At 45.1% G+C, this 14,767-nt stretch overlaps 1 protein-coding gene across 7 annotated transcripts in view; it reads left to right on the plus strand.

The window, feature by feature from the left end:
* The window catches only part of MFSD6 (major facilitator superfamily domain containing 6), a 39,221-nt gene that overhangs the window by 6,813 nt on the left and 17,641 nt on the right, over positions 1-14,767 (plus strand). For 3 of the 7 annotated variants that reach the window (XM_042822649.1, XM_042822650.1, XM_042822652.1), the window contains 2 exons: positions 3,573-3,627; positions 12,814-14,410. In XM_042822649.1, coding sequence (XP_042678583.1) covers positions 12,867-14,410 — 1,544 coding nt within the window. In that variant the 5' untranslated portion in view covers positions 3,573-3,627; positions 12,814-12,866. Of the gene's footprint in view, positions 1-1,541; positions 1,558-3,572; positions 3,628-7,721; positions 7,804-8,448; positions 8,498-12,813; positions 14,411-14,767 lie in introns of those variants that run through there. The other 4 variants (XM_042822654.1, XM_042822653.1, XM_042822655.1 and 1 more) reach the window with 4 other exon arrangements.

A 14,767-nucleotide genomic window follows, 5' to 3' on the forward strand; every position in this document is an offset into this window, starting at 1 on the left:
GTGCTGAGTTATTTCTCGAAGGCGAAGGGACACGTCCTCCCTGGGAGATGTCACTTGGTCCTGGAAGCTTTTTGCCAAAGATTTTGGTTACCCGTGCTGTGTAACCTTCACCTTTCTGTTTGCAGATCGATGGTATAATCCTTCACACGTATTTCAAACAGGGGATGGAAGTGGTGTCTCATGGGAAAAATAGTAAGAAATAAAAAATCATAGCTCAGCCGTATTTTGCAAGTGCTTTAGGTCGGAGAGTAGGTAAGTGAAAGCTCAACTCTGTGGAGAAGAAAGTGTAATTTAATCCACTTTCACCTCTCTCCTTGAGTGAAATAGTGTTCAGCCTTCCGATAGTCATTTCTTCCTTCTGAGCCTTTTGTGTATGAGCCGTGTGTATTTGTTCAGCCACTGCTGTTGCACCATCACCCACCCAGTCCAAAGGTTCACCAGTTTCCTTTAGCTAATAAATCTGAAGGTGGGTAAGATAAGGCAGGCTCTGCAAACTGAGCTCTGTTTTAATGATATGGCTATCGCTTAAGATCCAGTTCTCTGAAAGTCAAAGATACAAAATGCACTCCAGTTGAAATTCAATTATTCTGCTATTACTGTTTGAAACTATATTTGGCAGTCGTATTGTTAATTCAGAAAGTAAGGGATGTAGAGGTAGGCAGGCAGTCATTACGTCACGCAATTTATGTCCTCGCACATTCTCACTTTCACCAAAGGAAATTATAAATAGCCCAGCTTATTTGAGAATTGCCAAGATTAACAGTGTTATTGTGAGAGTGCTGTCCTTGGGGACTGGAGGCACTGGAGGCCTGCTGTGCGATGGCTCTCCAAACTGTTTATGGTAGATTGTTTACACCACTACCATCCGAATGCCAACTACAACAAAAACAAGAAACAAAAGCCGCAGAGCTAATGGCACTCACGCTCATTGCAGTGGTATAACTGAGCACTCGTGCTTCAAAGCAGGAAGGTTCTAAGGCTTCCCCTAACAGCCCCCTCTGCTGCTGCTGCTGTCAACAGCCAGGGCTGCAGAAGTCACAAGTAACTTTGGACTGATGCTCTCCTGCCTGAGATGGAACTGATATCCAGAGGGGAAGCCAGAGTGAGCCAGCAGCAGTTGTTTTCTTCCATTGCTCTGCATTAATGGACCTGCTCTTGTAAGAAACACTACTGTTGTGAGTCACAATGGCTTCAGAAAAATGCCTTCTTAACACAGTGCCTCTATAAACTATTGCTTAAAGCTAAGCACAAGAGTTAGCAGCGCTTCCCACACTTTGGCCTAATGAATTCAGTCCGTGAAACCATTGGATGATAAAGGCTATCTACAAAACAGAGCCAGCACTGACCTTAAACAATTCTAAGAATACACGATGATTCGAAAAACTGAAGGGAATATAAACTGGGGTACAAAATGCTGAAGAATTATTGAAACACTGTCATTCTAATCTCTTTTAATTGTTCACCAGATAATTGCTGTTGAAAGCAGAAAGACAAAAACCAAGCATGCAGAGTCAGATCCAGGTCACTGTCTCCTGGAAAGCAGCTGTCAGGAGCTGGGTAAGAACAGAGTAACGTGTCTTGACTTCTGCTTTCAACTCGTGATTCCTGAAACAAATGAAGTTTATGTACTGTTTAGAAGCCTCCTGATGATTTCCCTTCCACGCTCTTGTCCAGCCTCCCCCAGAACTTTTATGAACTCCTAGTACCTGCAGTAAGCATTCCCACAGGTCTAACGCCTGTCCCTGCTGTTTTTCTCCTGCAGCCATGCCTCCTACTAGCTTCATTTAATGTTCCCTAATCCATGCATGAGAAGAAAGATAAACCTGCTTTTTCCAACTCGTGACTTTGTAAACCTGCCTTTTCCCTGCTATGTTGCTGCTGTCCTGACTGACAACTTCTGTGCTCTTCTGGGCAGAGAAGTCATTTCAGACATTTGAGCATCCTTCTCTGTTCTCTAGTTCTTTACATTCTTTTGGAAATGAGGAGATTATACTGATGTTTCTTTTCCTCCTAGAATTCACACAGGATGCATGTCTTGGTTTCTCTATGTAGAAAAAAAAAATCCATATATTACGCTAGAATACAATTCCATCTTACTTTGCAGTTCTTACTTTTTTCTTCCTAAGTTCTTTGTCATTTTTTTTGGTACTAAACAGTTAACAACACACTGTAGCAATGTAACAAATCCTTAGGAAGGTAGGTTCCGTATCCCCAAACTGGCTACAATTGACCCACTGCCCGCAGCAAAGCATCTCTCAACTATTAGCAGATCAGGGGGAAGAAAAGGGAGAAAAGATTTAGTCAGTGATTTTGAAAGGCATAGCTACTTAAAATTCACACCTCGTGTGCTGATTTAGGAAGTTGCAAGATAAGGTATAAGAAAAAAAAGGTGAGACATGTTAGTAGTGTTACATAGACAGTGTTTTTCAGCTTTTTCACCTTCCTGTATTTTTTTTCTTCCCCCAACCATTTCAAAGGCACATCTTTGCAATGACGCGTCAATTTTCTGTCTACTTGAGGTTTAGAAATAGCTGGGATGTTATAAATAGATCACAATCTGCAAGAGACAAAGAGAATGGAAATGTTGTAAGAGGTTGGCTGAACATTTTAGATGCGGATTGCAATTTCAGATGTCTCTGAGAATGGAAGCACTCAGTCTGAAATGCTTTACTGAGCAGAGCAGAGAACCTGGCCTGATGTGCAGCAGTGGGGAAAGGCCAGGCGGAGTAAGGTAACACTTCTGCCCGTGGAGCCAAGCAGGGAGTGACATCCAGCCTTGCCTCAGGGAGCTCACAGCTCAGTGGTGTGAGGAGAAAGCACTTTGTCCTTCCTCACTGTAGGATGAAATGCTGGAGTCAATTGCTCCATTACACACAGCAGAGCCACTAAGTCAGAATGTGTAACTTTTGCCCTGCAACTTTCCTGTCGCTACTCATGTTGGTAGCATTGATCAAGCTTGCTCCCATTTTGCACTTTCCCCCTAAAAGGCCTTAACATCACCAGAGCATCTTGGCATGGGCTGAAAACTTGTCCTATCCAGTGAGGCAGTAAGAAAAGAATAATCAGGAGTGGGAAACAGTCTGATATTCTTTTGCTTCTGCTTGAGTAGTCCTTTAGTAAGATCCTTTAGATCCTGCTGATACTTCCAAGCTGACCATGACTACATAGAGCTGAGGTCCAGCTGCTTCTCTCTTGACCAGTTCCCCCAGAGTAAATATGAGAAGGTTTGGTGACAGTTCCAAAGTAACTCATTCAGTGGAAAGGACTAACCTTCCCAGTGGCACGTTCATGTTTTAAAGGCAAGTTGCTTCATGAAAGCAGGCTGGGTTTCACAGGAGCCATGTCATGTTGGCACAAGCTTTGTGTTCTCAGTCTCTGCCAAACACAAAGGTATATCACTAGTGCTGCACCTGGTCTGCGTCCTTGAAGTGCGTCTCCAACTGCTCTTGGCTTTTGTAGAAGTCTGGGCCAATACACACTCTGCAGAATGAGGTTCTTTAAACCTAAATTAACATTCTGTTGAAGACTAAACATATGTTGTTTTTCTTCACTGTCAACAATTTGGTTTCCAGGTTTGGAAAAGAAACATTGCTGGGGAGGAATCCAATGAATTTATTAATGAGCTGGGTAAGTACGGAACTATTAATATCTCCTGAGATCTTCTCTGTGTTAATTCTGTCTTCAGCTTCAGACTCTGAAATAAACAGATGTTCTGAAGCCTTCCTTTGAGAGTACTACTGTATGTTAGGTCCTATTTTAAATACATTGTGATTACCAGGATATTGTAGGAAATGGGTAAATAGCTGTGTACAATGCTTCTGAAACATTTTGTGCCATTACCTGAAATCTTTATCTCAGATTGCAGTGATAACATTAAAAAGAAAATACCTAAAGTGTTCCTTATATGTAAATAATGATTTTTGTTTCTAGTCATAAGTCTGAGTAGCAAAATTGAAACATGACTTTATTCTACAGTGCTGTCAGTGTACGTTAAATCTCCCGTTCATCATTTCGTGCCATGGCTGACAAAAGAGACTTCCTGTCCTGGGCACATACTAAACACATGACTGCTTCCATTTGTCTAAGCAGGTCCTATTTATTTCTCAGTCTATTCTGATCAGAGATACCACTTTGAATCTCAGTGTAACTGACATCTTTGGCAATCCTACAACACTGAGGTCCTTTGCTCTCTAAAGTGAGGAGTATCATCTCAAGAATTTGAGAAGGGCAACAGTAAATTGCCTGTTGTTTTCACATTTTGGGAAGGGGAAGAAATATTTGACCTTAAAACTGAGTTCAACTGTTTGTATCACTTAGGTGCTGCTCTATTTTAACCAAGATGTTACAGGAGGCTAACCAATCAGTTATGCTAGTGGTCCTGAGGTGAAATAGAAAATAAAAGATCAATCTGATTCTTGCAGGAAGAGGTCAGACAGCTTGGCTGACACTTGAATCTCTTTTGTATTCTGTCATTACTGGTCCTAGTTACAATTAGGCAAATTCAGCTCTAGAGAGAGCTGCCTTTGAAGTCAGTGGTGAGCCTTACCCTGAATCTGATGCCTCAGCACCAAAGGTAGTTTTCCTGTTTGTGCCACTCAAGTGGTTTTCATCACAAATCACATTTGCATGTACTGAGTAAAAGTGAGTGCTTTGGTGAGGCCTTAGGTTTACAAATCTATGTGGTAGATGACATGAATTTAATCAGGGAGTTAACCTTATATAGCTGTACTGAATTAAAAAATAACAAAACAACAACAACCATTTCAGTGAAAAACTGCTGTGACCTATCACCATGAAAATGTGCAGAGATGGGTGCATGTATCATAGTTTTAATTCTCCTTCCTGTCTCAGTCACTTTGCATTCTTATTCTAGCATCCTACTTTTTGTTGGAATACACTGTGTGTATATGCAAGCTTGCTTAAGTTTTGCAGTCTTTTCTGGGGACTCCATTACAAGAGGAAGTCTCAGCACATCCACTGATCACCTCTGCCCAGCTGAGCCTCCCTCCGTATTGACAGGCCATGCAGAACCCATTGCAGGTGTCAGTAGCCAAATGGCACAAACCTCCCTTGCTCCTGCAGGGAACATAGCAAAGGCAGCAGGGCTCTGTTCACTCCACAATTTGCAGCAGCAAAGCTCACGACAGGATCAAGGTCATAATATTTTCAGCGTGTGTTCAGTGGCATTAACGTTAGCAACACGTAAACAATTTGCTCTGCAGACAGCAAGATCTAATGAAGCTTGATTTCCTGTGGGTTTATGCATTTCAATTTTACAAGCTGCTATCTTTCCTCCATCACTTTAAAAGCCTCAGATGCCCTTTCACCCAAGTTCCCCCTCTGCTCCCCCCCTTCTCCAGGGTGATCTCAGCTTCTGTTTGGGCAAGAACAACAAGTCACTGGCCAAGGGGAGCCCATTGAGGAGTTCAAGATGTGGGCTATCCTCCCACAGAGTGCACTCTTGTCTTTCTTTCCTTGGCAGCTGCTGGTGTTCACACAACCTTGAACGAATTTAATATTTGCAAGACTGCTGCCACGCACTGAATTTGATACTTGGCAGTGGGTTCAAACGTTCACAAGGTGAGGAAAGGTTGATTGTTCTATGTTCTATAGGCAGATACTGCACAAACAGATATCTGGTTTTGAGAATGGGAAAGGCCCGTGCACATATGTTTCTGCAGCTGGCATTTGCTTTTGTGCTTTACTTTGCCTTCTGATTGTTAATGCATGCAGTACATCCAGAGGTGTTAGATGAAAATCCAGAGGAAGGGGATCCCCTGTTTCCCTGCCAAACCAGACAGGCCATGGTGATGGCAGCTCCTCATCTTACCAGCTGTGAACAAGCTGTGCTCAATTACCATCAGCAGTGCTCGTAGCTGTGCATGATTTGCTGATTCACTCTAGGACTGTTTCTCAGTTCTTCTGTCAGCATTTCTCTTTGCTGATAATATATGCTGGTAATAAAACTGCTGGCTGTCTCTGAAACAGGAGGGAAAAAACCACTTTGTTCCCCATCGTGACTGCACTTCTGCCCAGATTACCTGGGAATACCCATAAACTGTGTGTGACGAAAAGCTTCCTGGAGCAAGAAACCACTGCTGTAGTGGTTTCACCCTAATGAATGCACAGCATAGAATCATAGAATCCGTAGAGTTGGAAGGGACCTCTGAAGGCCAGCTGGTCCAGCTGCCCTGCAATGAACAGGGACACCACAGCTTGATCAGGTTGCCCAGGACCTGATCCAGCCTCACATCGAGTGATTTTGTTCATGTTTTGTGCAGAATATTAAAGGCCTGATTGAAATGAAAGCTCTCCCGTTGTCTCCTGTGTGCTCTGGAACAAGTCCTAGCAGCACAGATCTCACCTTCAGCTTATCTTTCTGATCTGACTGCTGTAAAGTATCTTTGTTTATTTCTTTTTTTGGCCCGCAGTTAAAAGCTGCTGGAGGACAGCTGAATATTTGGTGTCAGCCGGAAATTCCTGATTTCAAAGCACAGCCTTTGTTCATGAAAGAAACCAACCAAGAAGCTTTACTATAAATTAAAATATGAGCTCCTAGAAACCATTTCCTTATGGGGCTCAGGTACTTTACCTTTGCCATTACTGCAAAATATCAGCTGCATATATCATACTGACGGCGTCAGATGGTTTTACATAAAAATTTTGTCTGTGCTGTGCTGCATTTGCTTTATTTTTGCTCTAACCCACGAAACAAGTCAGCTGCTTCCAGAGTCAGCTGACACCAAGTCCTTCCCAAGCAAAGCCTACTGTTAGCAGTGTGCATCTCCAGCGATAGTTGTTGGTAATTTTATCCTATTCTTTTTATAACTACTTTGCTATATGTTTTTCAGTTTAATTGGGATTTTACTTTATAGCCTTGTAAAATAACGAGGTGTTTGTAACTGTTTAGTGGCAGACTCACCGTGATGGGGCACATGGGTTGAAATCTGTAAAACATAAAATAAGCTTGTAACCAAAAGCCCATGCAGAAATCCACAGCAATTCTTTCTGTTTCATTGAGAAGCTGTGGGTTCATAATACAGAGCTTCCTAGATGGGGTATATTGGTGTGATATAAAGCAGTGTTTTTGAATATTCCAGTGTCCCGTGGTAAAGTATGAGTTTATTGGTATTCGTTATAGAAAAAACTTTGGCTGGCTGTTGTTCTTTTCATTTTGTAACACGTTCCTAAACAACATTTCATGGTGTTTTAGAGCTTGATTTCCTGGGGAAAAATCAGATAATCTTTTAACTGACTTCGCTGTAATTCTACAATGATTTCATACTTTATACTAGCGAGTGTTTTAATAGAAAAGCTTGTACTTTATGTGACTTAAAACTGTATTTCTTCTTCTCTGAGCTCTCTTTGGCCAGAAATGCATAGGCTTTCGAGAAAAAAAAAAAAAAAGTAAGGTGCAATTTAGTGCAATGCAGCAATTTCGCCATTTCTGCTAATCCTCATTTTTATAGCTGACAGCACGGAGCAGGGGCTGTCTGAGCAAGCGTCACAACTTCCGACGGGCCGCAGTCCAGACCTTCACGCAGCCTCAGCGAAACAAATCGCCGCGCCGAGCTCCCTTACTCTCGGGTCCGCTCGCTCGTCCCCCGGCTCTCCCCGGGCCGGAGGCGGTGCCGGCCGGCTCCTCCCTCCCGCAGCGCCCCTGCGCGCCGGCGGCGGCCCAGTGTCGGCGGGGCCGGCTGGGGGGGGGCGGGCCTGGTGCGCGGAGCCGCCGCCCGCAGCAGCCGCAGCCGATGGTGCGATGGTGCCGGGCCGGCGCCCCCCGCACAGCCGCCTCCGGGCGAGGTGAGTCGACGCGGGGCCGGGCGGCGGGAAGCGGGCGCTCGACGCCGGGCCTTCGCTTCGCCCGCCGCTTCTCTCCGCGCCGAGCGCCGCTGGGCTGCGTGCCCCGGGCCTCCTGCGTGACCGCCTCCCGCTCGGGCATCTCCGCACCGCTGTGCCCGGCCGTCGATATCGCTGTCGCTGTCCGAGTCTTCCAGCCCGCGCGGTGCCGGGCTTTGCGGGAGGCAGCGCCGTGCTGTCGTTAAAGCGGTGGGAAGGCGGCCGTGCGGGAGGCGCGCTGCGTGCTGCATCCCGGCGCGCCCTGGCGCTCGGGCCGGCGGTGCGGAGCCGTGGCGGCGGGCGGCTCGGCGGGGCTGTGCCGCGGGAAGCGCTGCCGGCCGCGTGAACGCTCGCGGGTCTCGGGAACGGCTCGCTCTATTCAGCGTTGCGTTACCCAGGTTCGCGGGGTCTTGTTGTCCTCTGCTATTAGAGAAAGCCGTTGTCGGGTGTTGGCTGGCGAGCTCGGTTATTGCTTGGATTTGTTTACTGGGTGTAAACGAGCAGCGGGCAAAGGGACTTCCGTGTGACTGCGTGTGCTCTGACGGCCTTAGGGGCACGGAGGGGGAGCGAAACAATCCCCTTCCGAAGGGCGGTGCTGCTCACGACAGGCGGCGGCCCCGGCGCGGCCCGAGCGGCTCGTAGGAACGAAGCCACGCAGGTGAGAGAGCTGCGTTGCTCACGGGTGGAGCTGGTGCCACGGCACTCTGCGCGGCCTTAATTTCATCTGGCTAAACCTGCCGCAGCGCTCTGTAATCCGGGCTGGGTGCTGCTGTGCTTCGGGTGCCCTGGGCCACACGGCTGGCTGCCGTGGAAGGCACCTGGGTGCTGGCTGCCGGGATCCAGCTGCAGCTGTTGCCAGCAAACTGGAGCTGGGAGCATGCTGCTGACAGAAAGTGAACCGTTTTTAAAATCATGCACTTAATAGTCTAGTTATTGGTATTAGTGATGTGCATAGTCGCTATTACTGCTTTTCTTTCACTACTTAATATTATGTGGAGAGTTTCCTACTCTATACATCCCAATTGGCACACATAAAATGGAAAACGGGGCTAGGAAAGCAGGAGTCCTGAGATGTGAGTTTGATGGTTCTGCTTTCACAGACCAGGCTGACAGCAGGCTTATCTTCTTTAATGCTATTGCCACCACTGTTGTATCCACTTAGCAACTTCAGACCTATTATCAAGTGCTTTAAACCTACTATAAACCTGCTCTTGCCATACTCAGACATACTTGAGTCTCTCAGTCTAATTTGACAAAGCCTGTCAAAGCATGAGGGGTTTCATGTGCATACTGAGAGGAGGAAAATACCTGCATAGACCAAAACACAAGGCACGCGCATGGTAAGGAACACAAAGTAACTTAAAGAGTTAAACACTACAGAGTGAGGTGGTTTCGCTTCTTGGAAATGCTAGTTGTGGTAGGTAATGTTAGATGCACTCACTTCACACCTGCAACATTTCTCAGCAGTGCAGAATTGATTCACTCTGAGCCCTAGCTCTGGTGTTATGAATTCAGAAGGCAGGTGCTGGGATGGGGCAGCAGGAGGAATGGCCCTGGGAGAGCAGGAAGGGGCTGCTGTGTGGTATCCCCTGGAGCCTGGAGTACAGGGGGGGAGTGGGACACAATGCCTGAGTACTGAAGGACGGGCTCTCTTGACTCTTCTATCACAATATAAGTTGTGTGCATTACTTTCTCCTTTTGGGCGTGAGATGATGGCACCACGCTGCTCTGTCGGGGTAGAACTTAATTGGAAATGGAAGATGTGATCTGTCATGTTTGTGACAGCCTTGTAGGCCTGCTGTATGCAGGATTGAATGCTGAGAGATGCCAGGCACGTGTGGCTTTGGTGCAGAGGTGCTGTGTTTGGGATCAGTGTGGGGGCAGGGCTGAGGAGGAGGTGCAGTACCAGGGTGCAGTGCTGTGGCTGCTGCTGCGTGGCCACAGCGGAGGTGAGTTTGCCGTGGAAGGCAGATTGTTTGTAAGTTTCCTTCTGGCGTAGAAGCTGTGAAGCAAATGTTAATTAGCAACTTGAATAAACCTTCATTGCACTTCTTAATCAGATACATGTTTTCTTTTTATGAGATTTGTTTGCAGATGTTCATAGGAGAGCTTGTACAGTTTCCCAAGTTTACAACAAACTCAGTTTTCTACTCAGGTAAAGTGAGGTGAGAAGCTTTCCCCCATGGCTGGCTTTGCTTTATTTGCACAGGCAAACAGCACTCCAGCCTGCTCTGTTCTTCCAGCTGTGTGTTGCTGGGAGGTCAGTTGCTGCTTTGGAACTCTGCCCTTGGAGAGTTTTTGGAGGCAGTATGGACATAGCCTGCTTTCCAGGTGCTGGATGGATTGAAGCTACTCTTGATTGTCTGCGTTCTGATGAACTGAGGTGTGGCTGATGAATTGTTTTAATTCAGTACACATTCAAACCCTGACTATAGGGCTGTTAAGGGTTTTGCTTTGAGAATCCTAACTATAATTTAGTTATCAAATCTTAACAGATGGAATATTGGTGCTGAATGAAGCTTTATTCACAGCACTCTTCCATCCCAAATCTTAACTTTCTGTTGGTTGGCAGATGGAGTTGTCATGCTGTGTTTTTAACCCTGTAACTCCGCTGTGGTGTTTCCCCTGTGAGGATTTGTTTCCTCAGCCAGATGTGCTGGTCAGCACTGAGTCAGGGCAAAGCTGTTGGTTTGGTTACTTTCTTTCTCCATGTTTTTGGGACGAATAGCTCTGGAGTGTGGAGTATGCTGTGGTATCCTGACAGCCTTTGACCCCAAACTTCGTGCTTCATTCTGCCTTGACCAAGTTAGAATTCCTGTTCATGCCAAAATCATTGTTTACTTTATCAGCCTTTTCTTCTTGGTGCTGTTCTCTGCTGCTTTCAGCTTGCTGGTAGCACTGTCTTCTGTCCTCTTGCTGTCTTGTGAATCAGAAAACGTTTTTGCAAAGTGAAGCTGTAGTATTTGAAGACTGTGGTTAAAATAACAGGCAGACACCTTGCTGTTTTGTAAAAGACCTTTATTTTTTGCCACCTGATTGATTTCCCTGCACATTCAATCCCTGTCTGGCTTGGGGTTTTTTTGATCAAGAGAAGGAAAGCCAGACAGATTAGTAAGGTTTCTGGGGATTTTCAGTAACAATACCACTTTGCTGGCTCTCTCATTTCCAGTTGCTTATTTTTAGAATTTAAAAATTCACAAAATAAAATCACTTTCAAAACCTGTCTCCCAAACAAACTACTGATCAAAACATTAAGGAATGCCATATGGCTTCTACCAGTCTTGGTGCTGTTGTATTTCTGAAGAGTATGTTCTGTGTTATTAATAATATTCAGTGAAGCACTCTCAGGATGGGAAAATATTTACTGAAGTGATTACAAAATATACTTTTCATAGCATTCTTATTTAGATGCTCTAGTCAGCATGCTAGCAGTGTTGGGTTCATCCTGGCACACAAGAAGAGGATGGATGTTATGGCTCTTGAAGTCAGGAGGAGTGGAAGAAGACCAGCAATATTATCAGTGCAACTTAAGAAATGGTTGTCCCATTCCAATACAAAAGGGAAGCTGATTTAACAACCAGATCAAATACAAATTGCTTCAAAAGTCTCTAGTATAGTTGATACGGAATCAGGTGGTTTTGAGTTTATACGTTCGGAAATGGATGGCTGTTGAGTTCACATGAAGGTAATTTGTGCTTGGAAAGAAGCTGTCTTGTTATCCAGGTGGTTAAGAGGGAGTGTGCTTTTGTCATGGGGACCGCAGGAGGAAATTTGTTCTGAATAAAGGAATGTTGTAAAGCTTTGGTGCAGCTGGTAAGCAAGCTGCTGCAGGCAGGTGAGCGTATACTGCTTTGCTCAGGGCAGGAACAGCTCTCTGTCCTCTGCTTCCTCCCCTTGCTGTAAGTGGAGCTCTGCACAGTTCTGGAGGTTTTGTTGTTAAAACAAGGCAAGGCTTAAAGAAAATAAAAGCACAGATAATGGCTGATGTAATTTACTCATTAGAAGGACTTGTTTTGTGCATAGAGAGCCTGAAATGAGTGAGCAGGTTGAGCTAGAAGCCCACAGTCCTTCCAAGTGTCAGGTGGAAGTGGCTGGCTGAACTGGGAATTACAGGAACTAGTAACGCTGCTGCTGGGTTTTGGTGGGTAAGAGCAAGGCAATGTATTTCCACATTTGGCTGTGCTAGCAACTTAAATAGAACGTTCTGTCTAATCTGTTGCCACGTTGTTTGTTTATTTTCAATCAGAAGTCTCTGAAGTTTTTCTAGGGCAACTGGAGGAAAAAAGCATTCTGTGTGTATGCACGGGCATTGCTTTGATTAACTTCTGACCTTGAACACGTGAATATTTACAGTTCCAAGTTTTGTATGTAACCTTTTTTGCCTAAGTGAAACCAGAGATCCTTGTAGATAATATCCCGTACAAATGGCATTGAAATGTGAGGAGCAGAAACCTTGGGGAAGTTTGGAATCTTAGTGGTGGTATTTTTACACTTGTGTGATGCTGAACTGTGTGAGGTTTAGAGTATTTTAATGGGCTGTTGCTTTAGAGGTGTCTGAGGCTTGTTCTGTCAACTGTTGGGCCAGATGCAGCTTGGATCAGCAGGAAATATTGAATTTAATATCTGTGTGAATGTTAGCCTCTTTTCTGTTATTAGCCTTTCATTTCATAGGGAAATTAAAATAGCACTTAATTGCCACAGTAACTTTGAATATATAAAGTATTCTGTCTCCTAAGCATGAAAGAGAATATGCTGGGAGAACAAGCAGTCACAGCACTGGTCATAAAACACGTTTTTCTTGATGCTACTATGTACCAATAATCAAGGCAAATGGCCTTCCCTGCTCTAATAACTGCCTTTATTGCTTAGGGAAGTCACTTCAAGGAAAAAAAGTAAAAAAGAATCCATGTTTGTCCTTGATGACTGACGTAGCAGACCTGTTCCTTCATCATGTTGTGTTTTATTTGCTTGCAGGGTAGCCCTGGTTCCTTGAGAGCACACAGAGTATTGGATGCTTGTGGTAAGCCATGGCAGCTGATGATAAGGTTGCCATTTTAACCGATGATGAAGAAGAACAGAAGAGAAAATATGTGCTTGCTGATCCTTTCAATGGCATTTCTAAGGATCAAGACTTGCATCCCCAGAATGAATCCCCTTCAACAGAGACAACCACTGTCCCAGATGAAGAGCTAGACTGGTTAGAAAAGCACTGCGTCAAAATCAACAACGATCTTCTGATCTCAAAGGTCTTCTATTTTTTCTTCTATTCTGCATATGGCTCTCTCTACCCCTTGCTCCCTGTATATTACAAGCAGCTGGGTATGTCACCCAGTCAGAGCGGACTTCTGGTGGGCATCAGGTACTTTATTGAGTTCTGCAGTGCTCCCTTCTGGGGAGTGGTAGCGGATCGCTTCAAGAAAGGGAAGATTGTCCTTCTCTTCTCACTTTTATGCTGGGTTTTATTTAACCTAGGGATTGGATTTGTTAGACCAGCCACCTTAAGATGCGTACCAAAGGGCCTTCCCCCAGCACATCCCACCAATGCAAGCAGCCTTTTAACTACCATTTCACAAAACGCCTCCGTGTCATCTGCACTAACAACCGTGAGTACTGCGTCCCCAAAAGTTCGTGGGAAGAGAGACCTGCTCACTTCCAGGCCAGTCACGTTGGGAGCTACAGGGACTGCTACTCCTGAAGTAACATTTCTGTTACCTACACGGAGCGGTGATGTGGAGTTTACCTTGGAAAACAGTACTCATTTGATTTTGAAAAACACCACTGTCACCACCTCACTGGGGAACGTGACCCCAAGCACCACCCCATCTGCCACCACCACCAAGCTGTTACCTTCTGACCAAGCCATGCTGGTTTATGATCAACAAGAAGTAGAAGCCATCTTCCTGCTCATTCTGCTGGTTGTCATCATAGGAGAATTTTTCAGTGCTTCCTCTGTCACTATTGTGGACACGGTGACTCTGCAGTACCTCGGCAAGCACCGGGATCGGTATGGCCTGCAGCGTATGTGGGGGTCTCTGGGCTGGGGGCTGGCCATGCTCTCTGTGGGAATCGGCATCGACTATACCCATATAGAAGTTGCCATTGAAGGTCAAGGATGTAAAGCTCCTGAATACAAGAACTACAGAATAGTCTTCATTGTTTTTGGTGTTCTGATGACAATGGCATTAATTGTGGCCACCCAGTTTCGATTTCATTATACGCACTTCAAGCAAGATGAAAATAAGAAAAAAGAGGTGGAAATACCACAGGTGGACAGAAATGCCTCCAACGAATCCTCTGACAACACTCCTACAACCAGTATGAGCCAATCACAGTCTTTCAGTTTTTGGGACCTAATAAAACTGCTGTGTAGTATCCAGTATGGCTCGGTGCTCTTTGTGGCGTGGTTCATGGGCTTTGGGTATGGCTTTGTGTTCACCTTTCTCTACTGGCACTTGGAAGATTTGAACGGTACCACCACTCTCTTTGGAGTCTGCTCTGTGCTCAGTCATGTGTCTGAGCTGACTGCCTACTTCTTCAGCCACAAACTGATTGAGTTGGTTGGTCATATCAGGTAAGGAGATGTTAGCTGCCGTTAAAGAACTATATATGAGTGAATTTTTAACAAGTTAAATTTTAAGCCCGGCCTTCTGATAAAAAGTGAAATTCAAATGAAATATTTTATTTTAAAGTCCTGCTCAATTACATAGATGCCTCATGGAGGTGTTTTTATTATTATTTTAGGAGCTGAAAATGTTCTGCAGTGCTTCCTTAGCATTTCAGTTGCACGTTAGTGCATTTGTTATTTGTGGCACCTGTAACCTTTTGTAGACATTTCCTAGCTCTCTGATGGGGAACTCTCTTAGAGATCACGATGGATTGCCTCCTACTCAAGGATTGTCTGTTCTGAAATATAATTGTACAGTTTCTT

The sequence above is a fragment of the Centrocercus urophasianus genome, unplaced genomic scaffold (assembly GCF_019232065.1).
Source record: "Centrocercus urophasianus isolate 14NV4802_14NV808 unplaced genomic scaffold, USGS_Curo_1.0 seq_20, whole genome shotgun sequence".
Lineage (NCBI taxonomy): Eukaryota > Metazoa > Chordata > Aves > Galliformes > Phasianidae > Centrocercus > Centrocercus urophasianus.